General features: G+C 55.2%; 2 protein-coding genes across 2 annotated transcripts; one reads left to right on the top strand and one right to left on the bottom strand.

The window, feature by feature from the left end:
• Nucleotides 1–5,593: 5,593 nt before the first annotated feature.
• LOC138102007 (olfactory receptor 14J1-like) lies at nucleotides 5,594–6,169 on the bottom strand (the record flags this gene model as incomplete). The annotated part of the gene is made up of 1 exon (XM_068999754.1): nucleotides 5,594–6,169. A coding segment is annotated over one exon (576 nt), but the record flags the coding sequence as incomplete, so codon positions are not given.
• A 10,277-nt stretch (nucleotides 6,170–16,446) lies between these two features.
• LOC138102080 (serine/threonine-protein kinase pim-1-like) lies at nucleotides 16,447–18,984 on the top strand. Its single transcript, XM_068999838.1, has 5 exons — nucleotides 16,447–17,034; nucleotides 17,156–17,206; nucleotides 17,433–17,799; nucleotides 18,444–18,620; nucleotides 18,878–18,984. The coding sequence occupies exons 1-5, from the start codon at nucleotides 16,447–16,449 to the stop codon at nucleotides 18,982–18,984; spliced, it is 1,290 nt and encodes a 429-aa protein (XP_068855939.1).
• Nucleotides 18,985–24,489: the final 5,505 nt, after the last annotated feature.

Raw genomic sequence — 24,489 nt, 5'->3', positions numbered from 1 at the left:
GAGGATGGAAGAGACTGGCAGGCTGCCTGTTTGCTGTGCTGCCCCACTTGTGAGCGGCCCAGCTTTGCGTGAGGCAGAGTGAGAACAAGGGGCAGCTCCCTCCCTCCCAGCCCCGCAGCCAAGGGGTCCCTCCAGTCCTGGGGCTTGGGGCACCATCAGAAGCTTCCAAGCAAAGGTTATCTTTGAACTTGCTCATTCATGAAATGCGCACGGTCATGAGCGCTCTGATAGATGTATCCACCCATTAGTGAAACATGGATTGACCTTTCTGTATTTGGAAGCTGGACAAGGCCATGAAATCTGACATCTGGCCTTGTTTGGGGCTGTATGGTCCAAGTCAACTCCCTTGCTTCCTCCTTGAGCCCTGGCCAGGCTTTGGGAGAAACAAACGGGAGAATGAAACCAGATGTTCCCACGCTAGAAGTGCTGTCGGTTTGTTAGTTCAACACTATCAAAGGTGGGCCCTCTCACAGCGAGGTTGGAAGCCTCACCTGTGAGTGGAGGCACCTGCAGGAACTCCCAGTGTCCGGGAATGGCTCTCTAGTCCTTGGCTGTGACAGCTTCCCCCAGCTGATGGGTGGCTCTGGGTGATGGTAAAGTCTGAGGGTAACTGCTGCTGTCTCTTTCTTAATCACTACGGGCAATCTTTGGTAGGGATGATTGGGTGCATTGCTGAGCTTCTCCTTTTGTGATTCTTTGCTGCTTTGAACTACAATAAATGACGCTGATTCCTTGAGTTGGTGTCTATGTCTTTGGTCCTGACCCTGCCCACTGGTAAAACAAATTTGATATAGTCTGGCCGGATCTCAACAAAATGCTGCTTTTTAAATGTAAGTGTAAGGAATCGGTCCCATCCAAAATTCCCGCATGGGAAGACCTTCCCTAGGGTTTGCTGGCTGTGGCGTGGGCTGAGGTCGGAGCTCCGTGCGAGCAATGAGGACGTCAATTGAAAGAAGCTGAAGCACTGGATGTATTAAAATGCATCCCAAAATTGCATATGGAAAAAGGAAAAGAACTTGTGGGTTTGGGAAGATGAGGGTGAATTTTGTTAACAGCATCTCGGAAACAGCACCAACAGAAGGAACGATTGTTGTTGAAACGCTCCCACACGGAGCAACAGAAGAAGTTTTTAATCTTGAGCTTGGATTTGTTTGAGCAAAGGAAATAATAATAATAACAACAATGAGAATAATAACAAAAAATAATGATCTACATGTTCATAATAAAATATAATAAAAATCGATGTTTATGTTTTCACATGTATATAATGACATTGTGAAATAATGCTCCAAATACCCATTTGTTAGCTTTGGCTGCTCAGGGATATAAGACTAAATACGCTACAGAAAAGGACTGGCCAGGACCCCAGCATCGCTGGGAAACTGTGGGAGATTGTATACAACAGATGAAGGAGGAAGGGATGAAAGTGGCTGTTTTTATAGGGTTTGCTGACGCTAGGACGTGGAATGCTTTGTCTGTTACTGCGAAAAATAAAGTGAGTAAGACTGCTGGGTTTTTCATATCCCAGACTATCCACAAGCTGCAGAACTGATTGAACAGATGAAGGGGTTGTTAAAAGAGCAGTTGAAAAATATAGGAGATGGGAATGTGTCGCAATGAAAAACCCACCTCCCAGATGTGCTCCATATCCTTAACAATGGGCCCACTGGGGAAATGGAAACCCCCTGGATGCGCATGGCTGCACCCAATTTGCAAATAGAACCACGGACAGTGACACTTTGACTTCCTGGGAAATTGTTCCGGGGGTGATGGCCCCTGACAGGGCCATCGCAGAGGCTGCAGGGCTGGACCTTTACGCATTAGAATTAATTAGGAAAAATCAGAAGCAAATGAGAGTTATCAGTACCGGCAGAGGAATTCAGGTTCCTCCGGGACACTTTGGTTTGATAACTGCCCACTCAAGCTTGGCCTTGACAAGTGTTCATATGGTGGGAGGAGTGGTTGGTGCAGATTATCAAGGAGAAATTAAAGTAGTTCTGTTAAACAATAGTGAACAACACTGGATTATTCAACCCCACGGCAGGGTAGCACAGTTATTGATATTGCCAGTTTTTAAAACAACCGTGAAAAAAGGACATCCACTTCACATCACTACTGTTCATGGAGATAAAGGGTTTGGATCCACCAGTCCTAATCATGGAGCCAGAGTGTGGGTCCAGAGGCCAAATGGCCCGCCCGAGCCAGCTGAAGTAAGAGCTGTAGGCAAAGACAACACTGTTTGAATCCTGAAACCTGGGTGAGAAAGATGGGCACATGTCCCTGCAGCCAAGTGTTCTGTGAGAGAACAAAGAGATGTTACAGGATATTGTTTTGCAGAGCCTGCCAGACCAAATCTCCCTGTTTGCCCCAATGGTCCCTTTGGAAAGTGCTCTGATCCACGGCGCTCGATGTGAAGACTGATGTGCCACTGAGTGAGTGACTTCTGCAGACAGAAAGGGACCACTTAACAGTGAAACTATTGTTGATCTTGTTGATTTAATGTTGTCCTTGTAATCGGAGCACTGGTTGGGAAAATAGATTTCTAACAGCAGGAGCAGAGATAGGGAACTCATTTAACCTCAGTAATTGCTGGGTGCGTGCAAGTCCAGAAGGATTCGATGACTGGCCTTGGCTGGCCCATCTGGCCCAACCCAAATGGTGGGTTAGAAACTTGAGCACAGTTCACGATAAAAACAGAGCTCTAGACCGAGGGTGGCGATCCCCGACCGCTGCCTTTTCATAGAAAAGGCATTTCTTGCCTAAATCGGATAAAGAGGAATATGTGTAGGAAAAAGTGTCTGTGGATGGATGTTGTCTCCTGGAATAGGTTGTATGCACCCACACTGTAAACTGTTCAATTGCAGCCAGTATAAAGGGAAATGGAATCAAACTCACGGACAGCTCTTTAATCATGGCTGGGTTAAGCGTTCCTATGAAGATTGTGAAAAGATACCCTTAAAGCACTTCCCGTATGATATTTTGGCTTGTCAACAAAGAATTTCTAATACTTAAATCTAAGATTGTAGGATGAAAAGAATTGTTATGAAGGTTGCAGTTCGTCTCTAGGTCAAAGGACTGATTGAAGGAGTGAGGCCTGAACAACAGGCCCTGACTGAGGCCTGAACAACAGGCTCTGAGCCAAAGTTGACATCTAGATGAACCTTCCAACCAAATGTTCTATTTGTATCTGCTCATTAACAAAGCATTAGTAGCAATATGCTCTATGTTCATTGGTGAAACACGGATTGACCTTTCTGTATTTAGAAACTGGACGAGGCCCCATCTGGCCTTGTTTGGGGCTTTAGGATCAAACTCCCTCGGTTCCTCCTTGAGCCCTGGCCAGGCTTTGGGAGAAATCAAACAGGAGAATGAAACCAGATGTTCCCACACTAGCAGTGATGTCGGCTTGTTTGTTCAACGCTGTCAAAGCTGGGCCCTCTCACAGCGAGGTTGAAGCCTCGTTGCCCGCAAAGGTGGATGCACCTGCAGGAACTCCCAGGGTGCGGGAATGGCTCTCCAGTCCTTGGCTGTGACAGCTTCCCCCAGCTGATGTGAGGATGTGGATGATGGCAAGGCCTGAGGGTAACTGGTGCTGTCTCTTTCTTGATTACTGTACGCAATCTTTGGTAGTGATGATTGGGTGCTTTGCTGGGCTTCTCCTTTTGTGATTCTTTGCAGTTTTGCATTCTAATAACTTACACTATTCCTGAACTTGGTGTCTGTGTCTTTGGGGCTGACCCTGCCCACTGGCAAAACAGACGCTGAGGGCCCTCGGAGAACCAAAGGTGCCTTGTGACACCGTGGGGCCTCGTGTAACCAAGGGCACCACAGTGACAGCGTGGGGCCCAAAGGAACCAAGGGGCCAGCGTGGCACTGCAAGGCCTCGTGGAACCATGGAGAGCATTGTGACACGGAGGGGAGTCTTATAATCAAGGGTCCATTGTTTTCCTCTCCCTGCCCCGGCCCCAGCCCTGCAAAGAAGCCCAGTCCTGTCTGGCCCTGCAGCAGGAACTGGAGGCACTGGAGGTGCGGGACAGTGACTCTGTGTCTGGAATGCTCAGGAGATCCTCAGCTCGGGCAGGTCCTGCAGCCCCAGGGCCCCGCTGCCCAGCACAGCAGCAGAGAGTTGGCTCTGGGGCTCCTCAGGCTGCTCCTGCTGCTATCCCAGGGACAGGGCAGCCTCTTGCCAGGGCTCCTCTGCACACACACGAGCTGCTGCTCTTCTCCTGGCCCATCCCAGCTCCCCACAGAGCCTTTCCCAGGGGAACACGTCTGTGCTGGCCTGAGCAGCCCTTGCTGTAGCCTCTGCCCTGCTGCCCACAGCCCCCGAGCTGGGGGTGCTGCTCTGCAGAGCATGGGGGCTGTGCTGCCCGGGGCCATGGGCTGCCTCTGCTGGGCTGTGCTGCTCAAGCTGGGAGACAGAGCTCTGCAGCTGATGGTGCTTCCTGCACGGACCCCCTCCCACACAGGCTCTGCTGTGGCCATGGAGGGTGCTCCGAGGTGCCTGCCTTGTTCCAGGGCTGGCGCATGGGCTGGGGCTGCCCTGGATCCTCCTCTGCAAGTTCCCAGAGGGTCAGACGAGTCACTGCCCAGACTCCTTTCCCTGTACCTGCTGTGTCCCCTGGGGCTGCAGAGCTCTCATGGCTCACAGGAAACATTCAGTCCTTTATCTCTGGGTGAGCCCACCCTGGACAGGCCTGTGCCCAGGGAGCTCCACTCACGGCTGATCCCTGGCACACACTGTCCCTGCAGGTCCCCTGCGTTCTCCTGGCAGCTCCCAAGTCCCTCCAGAAGAACATTCCCCTGCCATCAGGCCTGGCACAAGCTGCAGAGCCCCAGGAAGGTTCATCACAGACCATTCACCATCTGGTGGGCACTGGCCACCACCAAGCAAAACCTGAACCACACCTGAGTCTCTTGAAGGCCACACTGGGACCCTGATCTCATCCCACTGAGCCCTGGGAGAACAAGGAATACAGGCAGCCTCTTTAGAGTCTCTTCCTTGGGCCTGTTCCTGACAGTGACTGTGCAGGGAGAGCAAAGCCTTCCTGCAGTGCCTTCAGGAGATGCCCTTTGCTGATGGAACTGCTGTGGCGGAGCCCAGCTGTGTCCCAGCAGTGCCCATGGCCTGTCCCTGCCTGTGACACGCAGCAGGACTCGCACCACCCACACAGAGCTGTTGGCCTTACACCATCACAGCAGCTCCAAAGGAGAGAGTGGAAGTAATAAGAGAGGAGCTCTGAAAAGACCAAGCTCTGCTGCTCCCTGGCTGTGCTGCTCTGCTGGGACTCTTCCCTGCCCCACGCCTGCAAAACTGGTCCTGCCCTCCAGCTTCAGGGATGGACTCAACCAAAGGATCTTGAACAAAGACCTTGCTGATGGGTCCTTTCTTTCATGTGAATACACACAGAGCAGACTCCTCATTGACACAGTCCCTGTCAACAGTCCCATTCAGCCTGTAAACAGGGAATAAGATGCATAACAAAATCTTTTGGGTACAACATTAACATAGGAAAAGAAAAAAAGCCCCCAAAGCACCACCACCAAAACAACCTGAGAAGGCAGGCTGGGCCTCTAATGATTACACTTTAGCCTATGGAGCTGAAAACAGGCAGGTTTTTGCTTCTGGAAAGCATCCAGTCATCATTTTCCTCAGGGCATCCTTGAGCTCCTGGTTCCTCAGGCTGTAGATGAGGGACTTCAGGGCTGGAGGCAGCACCGAGTACAGAACTGGCAGTGCCAGGTCCAGGGATGGGGAGGACCTGGAGGGGGGCTTCAAGCAGGCAACAAAGCCAGTGCTGAGGAACAGGGAGACCATGGCCAGGTGAGGGAGGCACGTGCAAAAGGTTTTGTGCCATCCCTGCTCAGAGGGGATCCTCAGCACAGCCCTGAAGATCTGCACATAGGAGAAAAGAAGGAACACAAATGAACCAAAAGTTAAACAGATGGAAAACACAACAAGCCCGAGTTCCCTGAGGTGGCAGTGTGAGCAGGAGAGCTTGAGGAACTGTGGGATTTCACCCAAGAACTGGCCCAGGGCACTGCCCTGGCACAGGGGCAGGGAAAATGTAGTGGCCGTGTGCAGCAGAGCATTGAGAAAGCCACTGGCCCAGGCAGCTGCTGCCATGTGAGCACAAGCTCTGCTGCCCAGGAGGGTCCCGTAGTGCAGGGGTTTGCAGAGGGACACGTAGCGGTCGTAGCACTCGACGGCGGCGAGGAGGGAAAACTCCGCTGAAATGAAAAAGAGGAAGAGAGAGAGAAAGAGAAAGAGAGAAAAAGAGAGAAAGAGAGAAAGAGAGAAAAAGAGAGAAAGAGAGAAAGAGAGAAAAAGAGAGAAAGAGAGAAAGAGAGAAAGAGAGAAAGAGAGAAAGAGAGAAGAGGAAGAGGAAGAGGAAGAGGAAGAGGAAGAGGAAGAGGAAGAGGAAGAGGAAGAGAGAAAGAGAGAAAGAGAGAAAGAGAAAGAGAAAGAGAAGGAGAAAGAGAAAGAGAAGGAGAAAGAGAGAAGGAGAAAGAGAAAGAGAAAGGGGCTGTGCAGCACCTCCTGCGTAGGAGGTGGTTGTGGTGTCCCAAAATGGAATTGTGCATGGCTTTGGGGACAGTGGTGCAGATGGAGCCCAGGTCGGTGAGGGCAAGGGTCAGCAGGAAGAAGAACATGGGGCTGTGCAGGTGCTGGCCGCAGGCTCCGGCGCTGATGATGAGGCCGCTGCCCAGGAGGGCAGCCAGGGAGATGCCCAGGAAGAGACTGAAGTGCAGGAGCTGCAGCTGCCGCGTGTCTGCCAATGGCAGCAGGAGAAAGGGGCTGATGGAGCTGCTGTTGGACATTGGCTGTGTGTGGACATGGGGACCTGTTCATGGAGAAAAGTCAGTGACAGCTTAAGGGAAACGGCTCTCAGCCAAATCAAAGCCATGTCCCACAAATGCTTCTCCTGTCACACACTGACACCTTATGGGGATTCAGAGTGTCGCCACGGAGAACGGCTTTGGCTGGCCTGGGGGGGCCTTGCGAGAGACGAGAGACGGGGCGGGCCGGGGCCGCGTCTGGCAGGAGGCGAGACAAAGAGCAAGAGGCGAGACAAAGAGTAGGATAGTTAACGGGAGATTGGGCGAGGAGATGGTAATCTGTAGCCCTTGGAGATGTAAAACATATAACCTTAGAAGCTGAAGTTTGTAGCTGCTGAACTGTGGGTTTGGAACAGTATATAAAGATGTGACTCGTGCGAGGAAATTTGGCTTTGCATGCGGCCGGCGAAGTCCGTGTTCCATCACCGACAACACCCTTCTGTTTTTCTAGCAGATCTTCCTTCAGCTCCAGCCGCAGCCCTGCTTGGTGCTGGCTGCGTGCGACATGAGTTTCAGGGCAATTGCTCCGGGGGGTTTTATAATTCAGCCTTGCTGTGCAGAAGTGGGAGGGGGACAGCCACCTGTCCTGGTGTTACACTTTGAAACCCCAGCTAACACAAGGGCACTCCCAGGGCCCAAGAACAGGAATGGCAAAAGCTGTTAAAGTGTTCTAGAGGTTTTTACAGCTCCTCTTCATCTCCCCGGCTGACTGGTTTTGGATGTCAGAAACACTCAGCATTGCTGCTGCCCTCGGGGAGAATAGAGCGAGTTCTGTGAGGCAAGGCGGTGAGTGGAGAGTGAGGGGAGGTGCTCTGTCACTCTGTCCTGTTCCAAGATCCTCTGGGCTTTCACCCTTGTCAGACAGAGGATAATCACCCTCCCATATTTCCCTTAGAAACCATCCCAACACTGCTGAGAGCAGATCGATCCACCACAGCCCATCAAATGTCCATCCCCTTCTCGAGGTCTCAGCCCCACATTGGTAGCCAAATACACACATGGCTCATTGCACCAAGCCAACAGCACTTTGTCCATCATCAAACTTCTGTGTCTCACTGTGGGGCTTTCAGGTAACACAAAGATGCTACACGACCTGTTTGCGTCCTGGAGGGAAGCTCCGAGCTTAGGGGGAATCCTCAAGAAGAAAGCCAAGTGTCCTAATGATGGCATTGGATGTAGGGAGATGGAGCTCCTTCCCTGGCTGCATTGCCCACAGCCGGGCACTGGGGCCAGCGTCACCCTGAGCCAGCTGAGCCAGCTGTGCCCCCTCCCAGAGCCCCCCAGTGCCAGGCAGATGCTCCCGGCCCTGTGCTCTGCAGAGGGAACTGGGCCCGGGACCGCAGAGCTGCCCCACAGCTCTGCTGCAGCTCTGCCTGCACAGGAGGGGCTTCACGCCTTGGAGCCCCGGCCCTGAGGGCAGAGGCTTGGCTGAGGGAGAGAGGAGGGGAGGGGGCTTGTTCAGAGGGAGGGGCTGCACTCGAGGGCATCCTGTGGAGGTCTCTAAGCTCTCCGTGCCACAACATTTCTGCCTTTTGTTTTCTCTCATTGCCTGATCTTCTCTCTGCGTGCTGAAGATCTTCCTCCTGGAGATGTTTCCCTGTGCCTGATCTCTTCCTGCCAGCACTCACAGACCCCATATCTCTGTGCACTCTCCTTGGCCCTACAGAAACCTGCCTGTTTGCAGGGCACTGGCTGGGGACAGGTTCTGTTTGCAGGTGGGAGAAAGGACAGGTCAGACTAAGCCTGGCGGGTCCAGCAAAGGTGATGCCGGTGCTCTCCATGGGCAGAGGAGTGCCTTGAAAGCACTTTAGGAAACTCCTGCAGAGCACTCAAGTTACACTTCCCATGCCTTAGGGACTCTTAAAAATGAAGAATTCCTTTATCACTTCCCCCCCTCCCATTCCGCAAGAGTAGGAAACGGAAAACACTCTCAGGAAATTTCATCTTTATAGAAAGGCTTGTCTTGGAAATATTACTGGACTGAGCCTAAGCCCTGAGCATGTCCTCATGTTCTACACCAGGGATACTCAGAGAATGTACTTCCTGAATCCACAGTCAGTGGTATGTTCCAGCTTGAGGAGATCATTTCAGGAACTGCAGCTGCTTTGTCCTGCAGCCAGAGGCTTCCTGTGTCAAGGGCTGGGAATGATTCTCCCCCGGTCACTTGTCAGCATCTTCCCAGCCCTAACTGATGGAACCCCTCTGTGCCTCTGTGCCGTGCCCGGGCTGGCTGCAGGCAGTGCCCCAGCCGCCGGAAAGGCAGATCCTGTCCCTCCCTCATTGCTCGGGACTCTTCCCGGGGCACTGGGATGTGGGCATGTGCAATGCCAAGGGCAGGACCATGGGGTGGCCCCTGCCATGCTGCTGAGCAGCAAAAAAGAGGCAATGAGGCCCCAGGGCTGCAAGGGTCACTTGTCTCCCAACTGGCCCCAGGGGCAGGGACAGCAGCCCTGGCCAAAGTGCTGCAGAAGTTGCCTCTGTCAGGGCCTTGCAGCTTCTGCACATCCCTCTGCCCTCTCCGGCCCAGGCTGTCCTACAGTGTCCGTGCCCTGTGTCTCTGTCCCTGCAGGCTGTCCTCATCCCCCCGGCTGCCCCACCTCACCGGCCCCTTCCTTTGCTGATGGCTCTGCGGCCTGCCTGGCTCTGCCTTGGCACGCAAAGCCTTGGGCTGCTCCAGACTCCTTCTGGGGGACACGTGGCACCACAGCACTGCCCTGGGAGAGAAATTCCTTTCTCCTTGTGTCCAGTCTGGACCTCCCCACCTGCCCTTTGCATTAATTCTTTCTTTTGCCGGCTGTTCTCTACTATGTCAAAAGGATCCACCATCTCTGAAACCACCCTTCAAGCCCTCCCAGGACTCTCCTCCACTGTCCTCAGGCTCCACTCCACTGAGCACAGAGCCCCTTTGTCCCTATGTAGTGATCATGTGCTTGAGGCCACGGGCACCTGGACAAGAAGGTCGGTTCTTTTCTACAGGAAGGAAACCACAGAACCCCAGTGTTCTGAAGGCAGATGAGAGGCAGCCACCAGAGGCCAAGGCAAGCCAGACCTGTCTGTCCTTGCAGCTTCTGTCTGAAAGCAACCCTTGGACATATGGGGAGTTTTGGAGGTGGAGTTCCATTTCAGCTGTGGGTGCCTGGACCGGAATGACAGCTCTTCTCCCCAGGAAGGAAAGGGCAGAGCCCCAGGGTTTCAAAGGCTGATTAGTGGTGGCTCAAGGAGGCCAAGGCCAGCCAGACCTGTTTGTCTTGGCAGCTTTTGTCTTGGAGCGGTCCTTGGATAGAGGGAATTTGGGAGGCCAAATCCCAGTTTTGTCCATGGACGTCTGGCCAAGAAGGACAGTTCTTTTCCATTGGCAGAAAAGTGAGGAGCCCCAGTGTTTCAAAGGCAGATGAGAGCTGGCCCTCAGGAATGCAAGGGAAGCTGGACATTCCTGGCAGCTTTTGTCTGGGAGCTATTCCTTGGATAGATGGAATTTCAGAGGTGGATTCCCAGTTTTGGCCATGGATGGCTGGACTTGAAAGATGTTTTTTTCCATGGGAAGAAAAGCACAGCCCCCCCGTGTTTTGAAGGCAGATGAGAGGTGGCCCCTAAGAGGCCAAGGCCAGCCTGAGCTGTCTGTCCTGGCAGGTTTCACATGGGAACAATCCTCGGATAGAATCAAATTTGGAGGTAGAATCCTAATTTCAGCCATGGGTCCCTGGAGGAGAAGGACAGTTCTTTCCCACAGAAAGGAAAGCAAGGAACTCCAGCATTTCAGGGGCAGATGAGAAGACACCCTCAACATGCCAAGGTCAGCCGGACCAGGCAGGTGGCCCCAGGAGGCCAAGCCAACCAGTCCTGTTCCATGTTCTTTGGATCCTTGGGGCCCTGCAGCATCACAATTTTGTTCCCCTGAGGCCCAGCAATATCACAGTGGTCTCCTTGGCTCTACAGCAGCACAAAGGCCCCTTGCTTCCATGAGGCCTTGCTGTGTCCAAACGGTTTCCTTGCTTCCATGGGGCTGCAAAATAACACTATGGCCCACTGGTTCCATGAGGTCACAGAGTGTCACAGTGGTCTCCATGATTCCATAAGGTCCTGCAGTGTCACAATGGCTCCTTGGTTCTATTGGGCTCCTCAGGATCACAGTGGCCCCTTGGTTCCACAAGGCCTGGCTGTGTCACACTGGCCCTTTGCTTCCATGAGACCTTGCAGTGCCACAATGGTTTCCTTGGTTCTATGAGGCCCTGTGGTGTCACAATGGCCCCTTGATTCCATTGGGCCTCTTACTGTTACGTAGTTCTTAGTTCCGTGGTGCCCTGTAGTGTCACAGTGGTCTCCTTGGCCCCATGGTGCCACGCAGTGTCCCAAGGGCCCCTTGGTTCTATGAGGCCTGGCTGTGTCACAATGGCCCCTGGCTCCCATGAGGCCCTGTGATGTCACAATGGTCTCATTGGTTCCACGAGGCCCTGCAGGTCCACAATGGCCCTTCAGTGTCACAAGGCCTTGAAGTGTCATAATAGTCTCAGCGGGTTCCCCCGCTGCTTCACAATGGCCTCCTTGGTTCCGTGATGCCCCGTAGCGTAACAATGGTATCCTTGCTTCCACACAGTCAGAATGGCCCCGTGGCCTCATGGAGCCCCACAGTGTCACTGCGATCCCCTTGATTCCACAAGGCCCTGCCGTGCTACAATGACCCCTTGGTTATACAAGGCCCTGCGGTGTCACAATGGCCTTTTGGTTCTGAAGTGTGCAAGAGCCTAATCATAGGAGAAAGGCTCCAAAAAATGCTTTGTCATTATCACTGCTCAGCACCAGAAAGGCTTCAAAAGTGCTTCGTCATTATGGCTGCTTATCATAATCACTTTTGAACGCCTGGAAACTACGTGCCGTACGGGCCGTGCATAGCCCGCCTTGAGGCCCATGAAAAGGAAGGCAAAACTGGTGCAAAATGTGGAGGCGAAAGCGAAAGGTAGAATCCCTGCCCTTTGCCTTTCCCCACACCACCACCATCGCCAGCCACGAGACACCCTGAGGCCTCCGGGAGCCGACGCCGCCCGCCTGGGGAGAACCCCCCAATCCTTCACCCTGGACTGAAATCCCGAGTGAGCTGTGCAACCCCTACCCCTGCTCCTTCGTCCCAGGCGGACCGAGGTTCAGCTGCAAGCATGGAGCCTGCATCTCGGAGGACGGGCCGCCGCTTTCCAGCCAAACTGCTCCAGAGATGGGAAGAGGCAGATAAGACGCTTCAAACAGCAGAAAAAAAAAAAGGCAAAAACTTCTCCACTTCCCCCACCCTGTCTCAGCAGCAACAAAGGTAGCACAGTGTGGTGGTGACTTATCCTATGCTTTTAGAGTAACCTTGGCTTTTTCTAACTCTTCTCTACTTTTCTCCGTCTTTCGCTTTGCCTCTCTTACCATTAGATAAACAGATACCCATTTTTTTGGCACCAACATTTAATCTCGTTTGGTTTTAATCTCATCTCTGGGAATATTTTGAACCTTCAAAGTTCTTTCCTTTTTATACTCAGAGATTTTGTTTTCTTTGCCCTTCTGGGTGTAAATCAGATAGTAACAAAGTGTCATAATGGTCTCCACGCTTCCATGAGGCCCCACGATGTCACAATGGACTTTTGGTTCCATGAACTTTCGTTCTGTCAGCAACAGTCTCCTTGGGTCCGCAGTGTCACAATGGACCCTTGGCTCCATGAGGTTCAGTAGCGTAACATGGACGCCTTGATTCCATGAGGTTGTGTAGTGTCACAATGATCTCCTTGCTTCTGCGGCCCTGCTGTGTAACAATGGGCCTGTGGTTCCATGAAGTTCTGTACTGTCAACCATGATCTCCTTGCTTGCACAGTGTCATAACTGACCCTTGGTTCCATGAGGCGCCTGGCCTCCAACAGCCTCTAAGAGACCCTTATGGCCCCTCAAGGCCCCTCACAGCCCCTCATGACCCCTCGGTGCCCCTCACAGCTCCCCAGGGCCCCTCATGGCAGCTCACAGTCCCTCACAGTTCATGGCCCCTCATGACCCTTCACAGCCCCTAACAATCTCTCATGGCCCCTCACAGCACCTCATGGCCCCTCATGGCCCCTCACGGCCCCTCACGACTCCTCATGACCCTTCACAGCCCCTAACAAGCCCTCATGGCGCCTCACAGCCCTTCACAGCCCCTCATGGCCTCTCACAGCCCAAGGCATGGGACTCCTTCCGAAGGAGAAGAGATCGGGCTCTGCTTGTTCTCCTTTTATTTTGGTCACTTCACAGTGATGAGTAAAGGAAAGCTGAAATGGAGCCTTTCCCCAGCATTTCCCTCTGGGATAATTGCGGGGCTGAAGCTCTGTGCTGGCGCTGGCCCATGTGTGAACATCGCTGCAGCCCCCCACAGCCTTTGCTGTCCCCCGTGTCCATTCCCGGTCCCTGAGACCCGCCCAGCTCTGGCAGCAGCAGGAGCCACCGCGCAGTGGGCCCTGTACCGGCACAGCCGGGGCTCCTGGCCAAGAGCAGCAGCAGCGCCAGCCCCTTCCCACCTGCTTGTGCCTCGGCTTCCCAAGAGGTTTTTCCCGGTGAATTTCTGGACTAGAGACACAATCAGCCACAAACAGACCTGATTCCTCAGAGCCCGGCTGTGCTGCCCTGATGCAACCTTCAGAGAAAGAAAGGATCCGGTTCCAGCACTGTTCCCAGCACCGTTTCACTCATCCTCAGGTGACAGCAGGAGGCTTTTCTTGCGTTTGCCTTGGGAATTACAGATCATGGCTGCTCTTCCCCCTCTTCTGGTTGCCACTTGAATTTTATCTGAAAAACTGCAATTGCCTCTTTTGATCGGTGCTAGCCACAGTGCTTTTCTGATGGGGAATTCAGATGCTTTGTTGCAGGCATCCTGATTAGCAGATCTTGAAATGTTCACAGGTCTATAAGCAAAAAGTCGAGGAGAATGAAAGCCATACAGGCCACATTCACAGCGCTCAAACACAGCCCTGTTGCTGGTGCTCTTGAAATAGAATCAGCTGCCAGAGGCCAGCACAGAAATTGCCTCTGGAGTGTGGAATGAAACGAAAAAATCCACCGGGAGAAAGAGGAAGCAGAACTTCTGCACTCGCTTCATTGCTTCTTCCCAGCAGCAGGAGACGTGGATGTCCAGAGGTACGTCCCGCTGCTGCTGACCACAGTGAGAGCACAGCCTGCTGCCCAGTCCCAGCGGGACCCCGAGCCCAGCCCGGGGAGCTCCCGCAGCGTCGGCAGCTCAGTGGACGCGGTGCCAGGGCCGCAGCCCCGGGAACACGCCCGCCCATTGTGGGGCAGCGGCGCAGGCCCAATGTCCTGCGGCCCAAACTTGCTGCTGCTGCTGCTGCTGCTGCTGCTACGCAAGGCCCATCCTTCTCCCCCTGCTCCTCTCCCAGCACGGCGCAAATTGCACCTCGCGGGATGCTTCCCCGGAGGCTGCTCAGGCGCCCCGCTCCTCTTTCCACCTGAGCGTCACTGCGGAGGAATCTTTGGCGCACTTCCGTAAGCCCGGGCCTCTCACTCGTGCTGAATCGGGAATGCAAATGGCCTTGTTAGGAAAGTCAAAAGCCAAGGGAACGGATTAGGAATTATTCAAAAAAACTACCCTTCTTCCAGGCAAGGTACACCAAGTCATTTCCCGCATTTCTCCTTTGCAGATTCTTTCAGTCGCCTGCTCGGCGAGCTCCAGCTTCTTCTGCTGCTTCCTGTGAACCGATTGCACTCTCGATTTGAGCACCAACGCACCAGATGTGCAAGTATCTACGCTGAACTCAGAAACCAACTGCCTCTGTCAGACCATTTTCACAGTCCAGCTCACTTGCAAGATGTCCACTGAGAGCTTGGAAGGATTAGCCCCCAGCTCTCCACTTCTGGCTGCAGGCTCCGGAGATTCTTTCTCTCCATTCAGCCAGCCTAACAATTGCTGCTACCCCCTCCTCCTGTTTCCTTAGCCTACAACAGTAACGATGAAAACCTTACCCACGGCACAACTCGCTAGTCCACCAGGAGGAGAAAGGACAAGTTGTCAAGCTCTCAAAACCTTGGTCCTGCTTTGCTGCAAGAGTCCTGCTGCACGCACAGTGTGGCAAGCCAAGAGAAGCTGCATGTGATGGCACATCTTGTGACAGGAGCTCCAGCTCGGTCTCCAGGAAAGGGTCTTGAAAAGAGCAAACATCACTGTGGACAAGATTCTTGCAAAAGCAAAACAGCTTCCCAGAAGGGACATGCAAACGGAAAGAAACAACCCAAGATGTTCCCGTATACTATTAATTGCTTCCCTTCTATGCTCCCCTTTTCTGTCTTGCACTAGTTCTACCTCACAGTCCTTCCAAACTGATCTTACCTCAAACACCTAGGACTTAGCAAGTTTGAGACACTCTACAATACCAAGAGCTACACACAGCTTGCCTTCTCCCTGTTTGGCTTTGAAAGCAATGCTGGAGACCCCAGAAGCCTGCCAAGGGAAGATTTTAGAGCCCAGTGCCTTGCTCGGCTCTGGCTTCTAGAGACAGGGCATGTGCTCCCATGGGACTGCACCCTCAGCAGTGACAATAGACAGCAGCAGCAACAAAGGTGATTCCCATGACACTGTCGCAGGGCTCAAGACTCCGTGTCTTGGCTTCACATGGCAAAGCTCACTGTCCGTTTGGACAGACTCAGCATCCAAACTAGTCTGCTTTTCTACCTGTGTCAATGAACAGCAGGAGAAGGAAACCAGCCAGCAGTTTCTTTGCAGAGAGGGCCTTTGTTCCAGGCTGAAAGTGCTGGATTGGCAGGGAGGAGGCAAACAGCTGAGAGCTTAGCTGCTCTATTGGACCGGCATCAGAACTCAGCAAAAAGAGTGTTTCCATTCTTTTATTTGAAGCCTCCTATCGGCAGTCTCCGATTTTCACCTGAAACCGGACAAGAAAACAGCAACAGCCCTGCCGACGAGGGCACCGCGCCGGGCACGGCCCCGCCGCTCGCACTGCCCACGCCGAGCGGCCGGGGAGCAGCGCTGCACCGCGCAGGGGCTGCACGTCTCCCTCCTCACGTCCTGCTCTGCCCTCCCACGGGGCTGCCTCTGCCTGGCGCTGGCAGGCTCCTCATTCAGCACTTTGCTCTGCTCCAGGCGAAAAGCGCGGACAGCGCTTTGGTTGCTCGCGAGCAAGAGACCGCGGCGCGGGGCGAGCCAGCAGCAGCAGGGGCAAGTTGCAAGATTGCCGCAAGGAAGAGTTACAATCTGGTGAAGAAGAAGCTAAACAAGACGGTGCGTTTGGCGCGGCTGCGGGAGGAAGAGATGCTCCGGGACTCCGCTTCGGCCCCGGAGCGGCCCGTGCTGGCCCGGGGCGCGCGGGGCTCGGCCGCGGGGCGCGCGGGGCAAAAACGGACACCCGGGCAACAGACACACGGACACGCGGACCAACGCTCCCAGCGCTTCAGCGGCAGCGGCGGCAGCAGCAGCAGCGGCAGCAGCGGCAGCAGCAGAAGAGCAATACAAGAGCAGCGGTTCTCCAGACCCTCTGCGTTCCTTCTCCTGTTCCTCCTCTCCTTCTCCCAGTGTCCCGCATCCCCTGTCCCGCTCTCCCTTCAGTGCTCCACCCCCTCCGCCCCTTCCGCGGCCTCCCTCTCCCCATGCCAGGCCGGGCCATGCGCCCGGCCCGCCCCCGGCCCCGGGCGGGGCTGCGCCCTCCCCGCCCCCGGGCGTCCCGCCGCGGTCTCGCCTCCGCCCGGCTCTTGCCCTACTGGCGGTGGCGCCGCTGGGCGGGCATCAGTGCCTGCCTCTTGGGCAGCACTGTTAGCCTCTGGCTCCGGCTGGCCCGGCCCCGGCCCCGGCCCCGGCCCCGGCCCCGGCCCCGGCCCCGGCCCCGGCCCCGGCCCCGGCCCCTCCCGGGACCCGCCGAGGAGACAGACGGCGCGGCCGCTCCCGCCGCGTCCGCGGCGTCTTCCCCGGTCCGAGCTCTTCCGCTCGGCAGCGCGGCCCCCGCCCCCGAGCCGCCGGTGTCCCCTTCGAAAGAGGCAACATCTGGGGATACCCGGCCCGGGGCGGTTGAGGAGCGCCCGGCGGCCGTTTCTGGCCCCGGGCCGAGCGCTGACAGCCGCGTCTCGCCGGCAGGGAATGCGCTGCAGGGCCTGAGGGAGCGCTACCTGGAGGGTTCGCTGCTGGGGCGCGGCGGCTTCGGCAGCGTCTTCGCGGCCACGCGGCTCTCGGACGGCGCCCCGGTGAGTGGCGGGGCCGGCGGCGGGCGCAGGAGGCGGGGGGCAAAGGAGGGCGCAGGAGAAGGAGGATGGGGCTCGGCAGGGCGGGCGGCGAGCTCAGCCCGCTGCTCCCCTTGGCTTGCAGGTGGCCATCAAATGGGTGCCACGGACCCGCATCCGTCATTGGGGCGAGCTGGTGAGTGAGCGGGGGGGGTAGGGGTGGGGGTGGTGGGCAGCGGGAGAAGGCGGGGCATGACGGGCGGGGATGAGCCGAGGCCCGGGAGGGTGGAAGGCGCCAGGACGCCTCGGGGGAGAGCGGGCGTGGGGGCAGCGGAGGGCGCAGAGCATCCCGGGCTGGGCGAGGGCTTCCCGAGCCCTGGCACGGCATCAGCCCCACTGACGGCATCGTGCTCCTCCCGCAGCCCAACGGCACCAGCGCACCACTCGAGGTCGTGCTGCTGGACAAGGTGTCCACCGGCTTCCCTGGTGTGGTGCAGCTCCTCGAGTGGCTCGAGCTCCCCAGCAACGTGGTGCTGGTGATGGAGCGGCCGGAGCAGTCTCAGGACCTGCTCCATTTCATTCGAGCGCGGGGCTTCCTGTCCGAGGAGGTGGCACGGGAGCTGTTCCGCCAGGTCCTGGAGGCCGTGCGGCACTGCACCAGCTGCGGGGTCCTTCACAGGGACCTGAAACCAGAGAACATCCTGGTTGACCTGGCCACGGGCCAGGCCAAATTGATTGACTTTGGCTGCGGCACCTACCTGCAAGACACAGCCTACACCAGCTTTGCAGGTGAGTCCTCACCAGGGTAGGCTCCCGGTGCCGGCATCTCGCGGCCCAACCTGGCTGTGGCAGCGGGGATTCTCCCTTTTGATGCCAGTCATGGGACCGAGTTTTCAGCCCAGTTGCTTTTGAGTGCGGGTGGCCGGGGGGCCATCTTCCAGCCCTGCTGGCAGCCTTCGCCAGCCACTCTGCCCAGGACTGGCGCTGGGGCTGGGGCAGCCAGTGTGACAAAAACACACCCGTGGGTGGGGGTAGCAGAGGGGGGGGGGCCAGAAGCTGTGCACCCGCCGGTTTGGTGTGCAGGCAAGAACCGGCTTGGACTGCTCAGCTCGCCTTGTTTGCCTTGGCTTCAGAATGTTTTTTTGGGGCAATGCAGGCAGGGAGGGTGAAGGCATGGTTTTCCCACCCCCGGCACTGAGCGGGTTTTCCCTTTGCATGGAATGCTTTAGCCTTGCCAGGGCTTCCGCTGCCCTCTTGTGACACCGGTGGCTTCTTTTACAACCCCCAGGTTGTCCACAAGTCACAGGCGCTGGCGAGAGGGCAGCGGGTCATGCCGCGTGCCACCGGTGCGGCCCCCGCGTGCCCAGGGATGCTGGGGCGAGGCTCCGGGAGCAGGCAGCATCCCGCTAATGAAGTGCCTCTCTATTCCGTAGGAACACCAGCGTACAGCCCCCCGGAATGGACCCATTTTGGCTGGTACTACGGCGAGGCAGCTACCGTCTGGTCCCTGGGCATCGTGCTGCACCAGATGGTCTGCGGGCGGCACCCGTTCCCGAAGGGCCGGAACATCAGCTGGGGCCAGCTGTCGCTCCCAGAACGGCTCTCTCAAGGTGCATGCTCATCCCTGCGGCACGGGGGGAATAGCAGTACTGGGAGACAGCAGCGGGCTCATGAGCATCCCGCTCTGGCAGCTGCCGAGGAGGTGGCACATGCCTCGCTCTCCTGCTCTCCTCCAAAACAAAGAATGGATGGGAAAGTTCAGGCACAGCTCGGAGCCCCCATGGCATGGCCTGGGCATGGCAATAGTGGGGCAAAGCGGACAGGAGCCTTCTGCAACTGACCGGCGCTTTCTGGTTTCTCCCCACAGACTGCAAGGAACTGATCAGATGGTGTCTGTCCCTGCACTCCTTGGACAGGCCCTCATTAGAAGACCTGTCGTGTGATCCTTGGCTGCAGGATATTCATCATCCATAGAAGAAGGGAGAGAGCCACAGGCACACTTTGATCCAGGGAGCCGGTAAGTTACAGCTCCACACGTGCCTTGGCCAGAAGAAGCCAAGAAACGCAGGCTTTTTTGCCCTGCCTGTATTGCTGCGCAGGGGTCGTCAGATGGGGACCCGCAGCCCTTGTGCTGGCGCTGAGCTGCTCTTCCCAGCACTGGTGGCTGCCGTGCAAGCTGCTTTTGCTTGTCCTGCTTCACTGACAGCCGGGGCCCTGGGCGGGGCACTGACAGCCTGCTCTCAGCCGCAGGGAAGAAGGAGCCCCTGGAGAAGCTGTACTCCTGCTGCTGCTGGAGACATGGAGGATGACGTCAAGGATGGCAAGCTCTTCCTCGACCTGGCCACCGGCAAGCTGAAGATGATGGGCTTCGATTCTGGCACCTTCTTCAAAGCCAGGCTCCACAGCGAATTTACAGATGAGTCCACAGCCAGGGGGATGCTCCCAGATTTGGGCATTGCACAGCCTGGCCGGGAAGCAAAGGTTCCCCCCTTTGCTGGGGCGGATGCAACTAATTCTTCAGCCGGCTGCCAAGCTGCTTTTCGGCAGGGCGGGCGGGATGGGCTGGGGTGCTTAGGAAATGGGAGTCGGCTCCTGGCCCTGCCAACAGCCCCCACCGCCCACTGTTCCTGGGGCTGGGGCTGGGGCAGCCAGCCCGACACAAACAAGCCCCCATGGCAGGAGCAGAGGTGGCACTCCAGGAGCTGTGCACGGGCTGCTTTGTTTTGCAGGAAAGGAAGGGCTTGGGCTGCTCCACTCGGCTTGTTTGCTTTGGGCTCGCTGTGCCTGTTGGGGGTCAGTGCGGGGGGGAGGGGAGAAAGCGTGGGCTTCCCTCGCCCGAGGGTGGGTTTTTCCCCAGCATGTAGGGAAGGTTGGGCCTTCCTCAGGCCCCCAACAGAGAGAAGACTTTTTACCTTTTTTCTTGTTTCTCCTTTTTGTCTGTAATCCCTTTTCATTAATTTGTTGTTTGTTTCCCTTAAAGGAAGCGTTGTAGGTGGTGTCCAGTCTGGATCGGGAAGTGCTTGGGACCAGCTGCAGCGTGGATGGGACGGGGCCTTGGAGAAGGCCGAGGACATCGCTTGGGAGCAGCTTTTCTTCCGGCGGCGGGTGGCGTGCGGTGGGTCCCCGTCTTCTTGGCACGGCTGGGATAAGGGCTTTTGGGAGATGGCAGCGAGCACAGGAGCATCCCAATGGGCAGCTGCTGAGGAGGTGGATCTGCCATGGCTGGCTGCGGGCGGTGGCACGTGTCCTGCCATCCTGCTCTCCTGCCAAAGGCAGCAGTGACGGGCGGCTTCGGGCACCGCTCTGAGCACAGCCAGCACGGCCTGGGCACCGCGGGCGGCTGGGACAAGGGGGACAGCAGCCTTCAAGTGACGGGCGGTTTCTGCTTTCTCTCCTTGCAGCCGGGCTCTGTGGATGCTGAGGCTGCTCTGGGCTCCGCCAGGGCTCTGCTGCGGCTCAGCACCGGGCCGGAAGAAGCCAAAGAAGAACCGGTGTGAGCCGCAGCAGAGACGTGCTCGAGCATTTCGGCAACGCAGCTCAAGCCTGCAGAGTGCACGCCTCCAGGGGAAAACATGACACCCCCCCCGCCCCCAAAATAAACTTGTTCAATAACTTGTGAAATGAAATCAATCTGGGATGACCCCAAATGGCATTTCTCAGCTTGCTCAAGCTTTAGCTCAGCCCTTCTCTGAACAGTTCTCTGCCCCGCCTGCCTTTTACTTCACAAGTGCTCCCTCTTTTCCCCCAGTGAGTTGCCAGCTCAGGGCAGTCTCTGTCGCACTGTAGCCTTCCTTGATGCCTTTGACCACGAGGAGGAGCGAGCCCCAGGTTTAGGGACTCATCCTGTCACTGGCAGAAGAACAGCAATGTCTCAGAGGTCCGGTGAGACCTGAGTGTCATTCAAGAGCTGCCCTCCAGGCCTCAGCTCTCCTCACTGTTAGCTTCCCACTGCCCCTTTTCCTCGTCCTTCCAGCAGGATGAGCTCTGTGAATGCCCTTGACCCTCCCCACTCCTGCCAGCCCAGCCACCCAGCTCAGTTTGGCTTAAGCTGAAGCTTCTTTGTCTCCTCTGGCACGCCAGTGCAGTTCCCTCTGCGGGGAGCAGCAGCCCCAGAGCACAGCAGGCAACAGTGCAGGCCGCACCTGCACCGGCTCCCCTCCACGCGTGGCTGGGCTCTTGGTGGCAACTAAATGCTCCCTGTTTGCAGCTGTCCCTGGAGGATGGCCCCAGGGCAGAGCCCAGCCCGGCTCCCACTGCATCCCCCGGAGCTTGGGGCAGACAGTGGTCCCAGAGCTGAGGTTCATGGTGCGCAGCCGGCGCTGTGGCTCGCAGTCGGTGTTTGCAAGTGTTGCGTTCTCATCTCCTGCAACTTGTGGGGAAAAGGAGCTGTGCGGCCGGGCCAGCACTGCCCCTCTGGGCAGTGACACGGCTGAAGGTCTTTGCTGTTGCAGAGGAGCCGGCATGGAGCCTTAGCAGGGCCTGGCAGGTGTGGAGCCGGATCTCGCCCGCTGTCCGGGGCTCGCTGCCCGCCAACCGCCCCCACCCGCCGCGCTCCCTTCTGCAGGGACGGAAGGCTCTGGCTGCACAAGGGTTCCCATAATGTCTTTGTACCCGTGGCTGCGGAACGAACACGGAGAGCGAAAGTGTCAGTCACGTTGCTTGCACGTTCCTTCCTTTAGATACAAGGCACAGATCTCTTAAAAGGATAGGCAGGGATAGAGATTTCCCACATAGCCCTCTTTGGCGTAACTCACCTTGTAAGCTGGCGTCAGGGGCATTTTTTTCCCGGCCCTGTGGGAGTAGGTGTCCAAGAGCTGAAGTGAGCAGCATTTAGAAGCAGTTTCAAGATTTCTAGGCAGGAAGTGGAGCTGACAAGCATCTGTGTAACTCACCGTATTCATCGTGGAGACACGAGACCTGGAAAAATCCCAGCTCTCTGTGCATTTGTGCAAAAGGGGGAAGCAGCAGAAAGACTTTGTGTCTGCTTGTCCAAGCTCCAAGGAGCTGGGGTGGCAAAGGGTGGCCTGGGCTGGTGGCAGGTGAAGTCCTGTTTCATGTCATCATAGAGTGGCACAGGACAAAGCTAAAAGCACCCACAGCCACACTGATGAAGTCTTTCTGATGCTGCACATCCTAGAGGAAAAGCTGCTGTCACACAATCCATTGGTATTTATAACTTTTATTTGCAATACTTTAGGTCCAAGTTTCAAACCGCAATATTTTTACACTCAAGACACGGTCATGCACAATCCATATTTCAATTTCCTATTGCTTCAACCACAATTTAAAATAACTTAATATTGACAGCAAAACGCAAAATACTTAAAAAAGGATGCTGAGGTCAGTGAGATGGATCCATGCCATCAGCACATTTGCAAAGTAAATAACTTTGTTCTCTTTTTAAAAAGATCAGTTACCTCTTAATCCAAAGTTACAGAAGATTTTTCACTACACATTTGGTTTTTTCTCTTTCATATTTTTTCTGGTTTTTCTTTTTTCTAATTTTTTTTTTTTAAAGAGATAACACGTCTTAAAAAAGGATTGTACAGCAAAATGAGATACATTTCTGCTCAACAATGAAAATGTAGGCTTCTCCTCTGTTTACTTTTGTCTGGATACCCTGAAGAAAAAATCTAGCAGACACCAGCAGAGGTGTAAAGGGGTTGCTTTGGACTAAAGTGGAGTTTAGCACTGGTGACATCCTGACCCAGTCAAGAGTTGCAGAATTCTTTTGCAGATCTCGAACCATGTGCTTGCGGGCACAGCACCTGCAGTGCTGATGCACCAGGGCATGAGAAGAACTCTCTTATTCCCGCACCGAATTTGGGCTCTGCCCAAGCAGGAGGTGCTGCAGTGCTTTGCTCCTCGTTGCCGTGTGGAGCAGCTCCCTTCCTGCTGGCTGAGCTGCTCAGGCAGAGCCCGGCAGCTCCTGACCCTGAAGGGCTGAGGCCTTTCCCCTGCTGCTGTGCTACAGACGGATTCAGCAGCATTGCTGTACGTGGGGATACACAGCGGGACCAAAAGCAGTTGCCTTTGTAGACCCTAAGCTGAAAGGTGAAAAATCTCAAGAGACGAGGATGGAAGAGACTGGCAGGCTGCCTGTTTGCTGTGCTGCCCCACTTGTGAGCGGCCCAGCTTTGCGTGAGGCAGAGTGAGAACAAGGGGCAGCTCCCTCCCTCCCAGCCCCGCAGCCAAGGGGTCCCTCCAGTCCTGGGGCTTGGGGCACCATCAGAAGCTTCCAAGCAAAGGTTATCTTTGAACTTGCTCATTCATGAAATGCGCACGGTCATGAGCGCTCTGATAGATGTATCCACCCATTAGTGAAACATGGATTGACCTTTCTGTATTTGGAAGCTGGACAGGGCCATGAAATCTGACATCTGGCCTTGTTTGGGGCTGTATGGTCCAAGTCAACTCCCTTGCTTCCTCCTTGAGCCCTGGCCAGGCTTTGGGAGAAACAAACGGGAGAATGAAACCAGATGTTCCCACGCTAGAAGTGCTGTCGGTTTGTTAGTTCAACACTATCAAAGGTGGGCCCTCTCACAGGGAGGTTGGAAGCCTCACCTGTGGGTGGAGGCACCTGCAGGAACTCCCAGTGTCCGGGAATGGCTCTCCAGTCCTTGGCTGTGACAGCTTCCCCCAGCTGATGGGTGGCTCTGGGTGATGGTAAAGTCTGAGGGTAACTGCTGCTGTCTCTTTCTTAATCACTACGGGCAATCTTTGGTAGGGATGATTGGGTGCATTGCTGAGCTTCTCCTTTTGTGATTCTTTGCTGCTTTGAACTACAGTAAATGACGCTGATTCCTTGAGTTGGTGTCTATGTCTTTGGTGCTGACCCTGCCCACTGGTAAAACAAATTTGGTATAGTCTGGCTGGATCACAACAAAATGCTGCTTTTTAAATGTAAGTGTAAGGAATCGGTCCCATCCAAAATTCCCGCATGGGAAGACCTTCCCTAGGGTTTGCTGGCTGTGGCGTGGGCTGAGGTCGGAGCTCCGTGCGAGCAATGAGGACGTCAATTGAAAGAAGCTGAAGCACTGGATGTATTAAAATGCATCCCAAAATTGCATATAGAAAAAGGAAAAGAACTTGTGGGTTTGGGAAGATGAGGGTGAATTTTGTTAACAGCATCTCGGAAACAGCACCAACAGAAGGAACGATTGTTGTTGAAACGCTCCCACATGGAGCAACAGAAGAAGTTTTTAATCTTGAGCTTGGATTTGTTTGAGCAAAGGAAATAATAATAATAACAACGAGAATAATAACAAAAAATAATGATCTACATGTTCATAATAAAATATAATAAAAATCGATGTTTATGTTTTCACATGTATATAATGACATTGTGAAATAATGCTCCAAATACCCATTTGTTAGCTTTGGCTGCTCAGGGATATAAGACTAAATATGCTACAGAAAAGGACTGGCCAGGACCCCAGCATCGCTGGGAAACTGTGGGAGATTGTATACAACAGATGA

This window comes from Aphelocoma coerulescens, unplaced genomic scaffold, assembly GCF_041296385.1.
Source record: "Aphelocoma coerulescens isolate FSJ_1873_10779 unplaced genomic scaffold, UR_Acoe_1.0 HiC_scaffold_60, whole genome shotgun sequence".
In the NCBI taxonomy this organism is placed as follows: Eukaryota; Metazoa; Chordata; class Aves; order Passeriformes; family Corvidae; genus Aphelocoma; species Aphelocoma coerulescens.
The sequence above is the reverse complement of the archived record's forward strand: the minus strand, read 5'-3'. Positions and strand labels throughout refer to the sequence as shown.

What these genes read in the sequence shown, in the direction of transcription:
- LOC138102080 (XM_068999838.1), top strand. Translation starts at nt 16,447, where the DNA reads ATGCCAGGCCGGGCCATGCGCCCGGCCCGCCCCCGGCCCCGGGCGGGG. An exon ending in GGCTCTCGGACGGCGCCCCG is followed by an intron (nt 17,035 to 17,155) that starts GTGAGTGGCGGG and finishes CTTGGCTTGCAG; the next exon opens with GTGGCCATCAAATGGGTGCC. An exon ending in AGCCTACACCAGCTTTGCAG is followed by an intron (nt 17,800 to 18,443) that starts GTGAGTCCTCAC and finishes TCTATTCCGTAG; the next exon opens with GAACACCAGCGTACAGCCCC.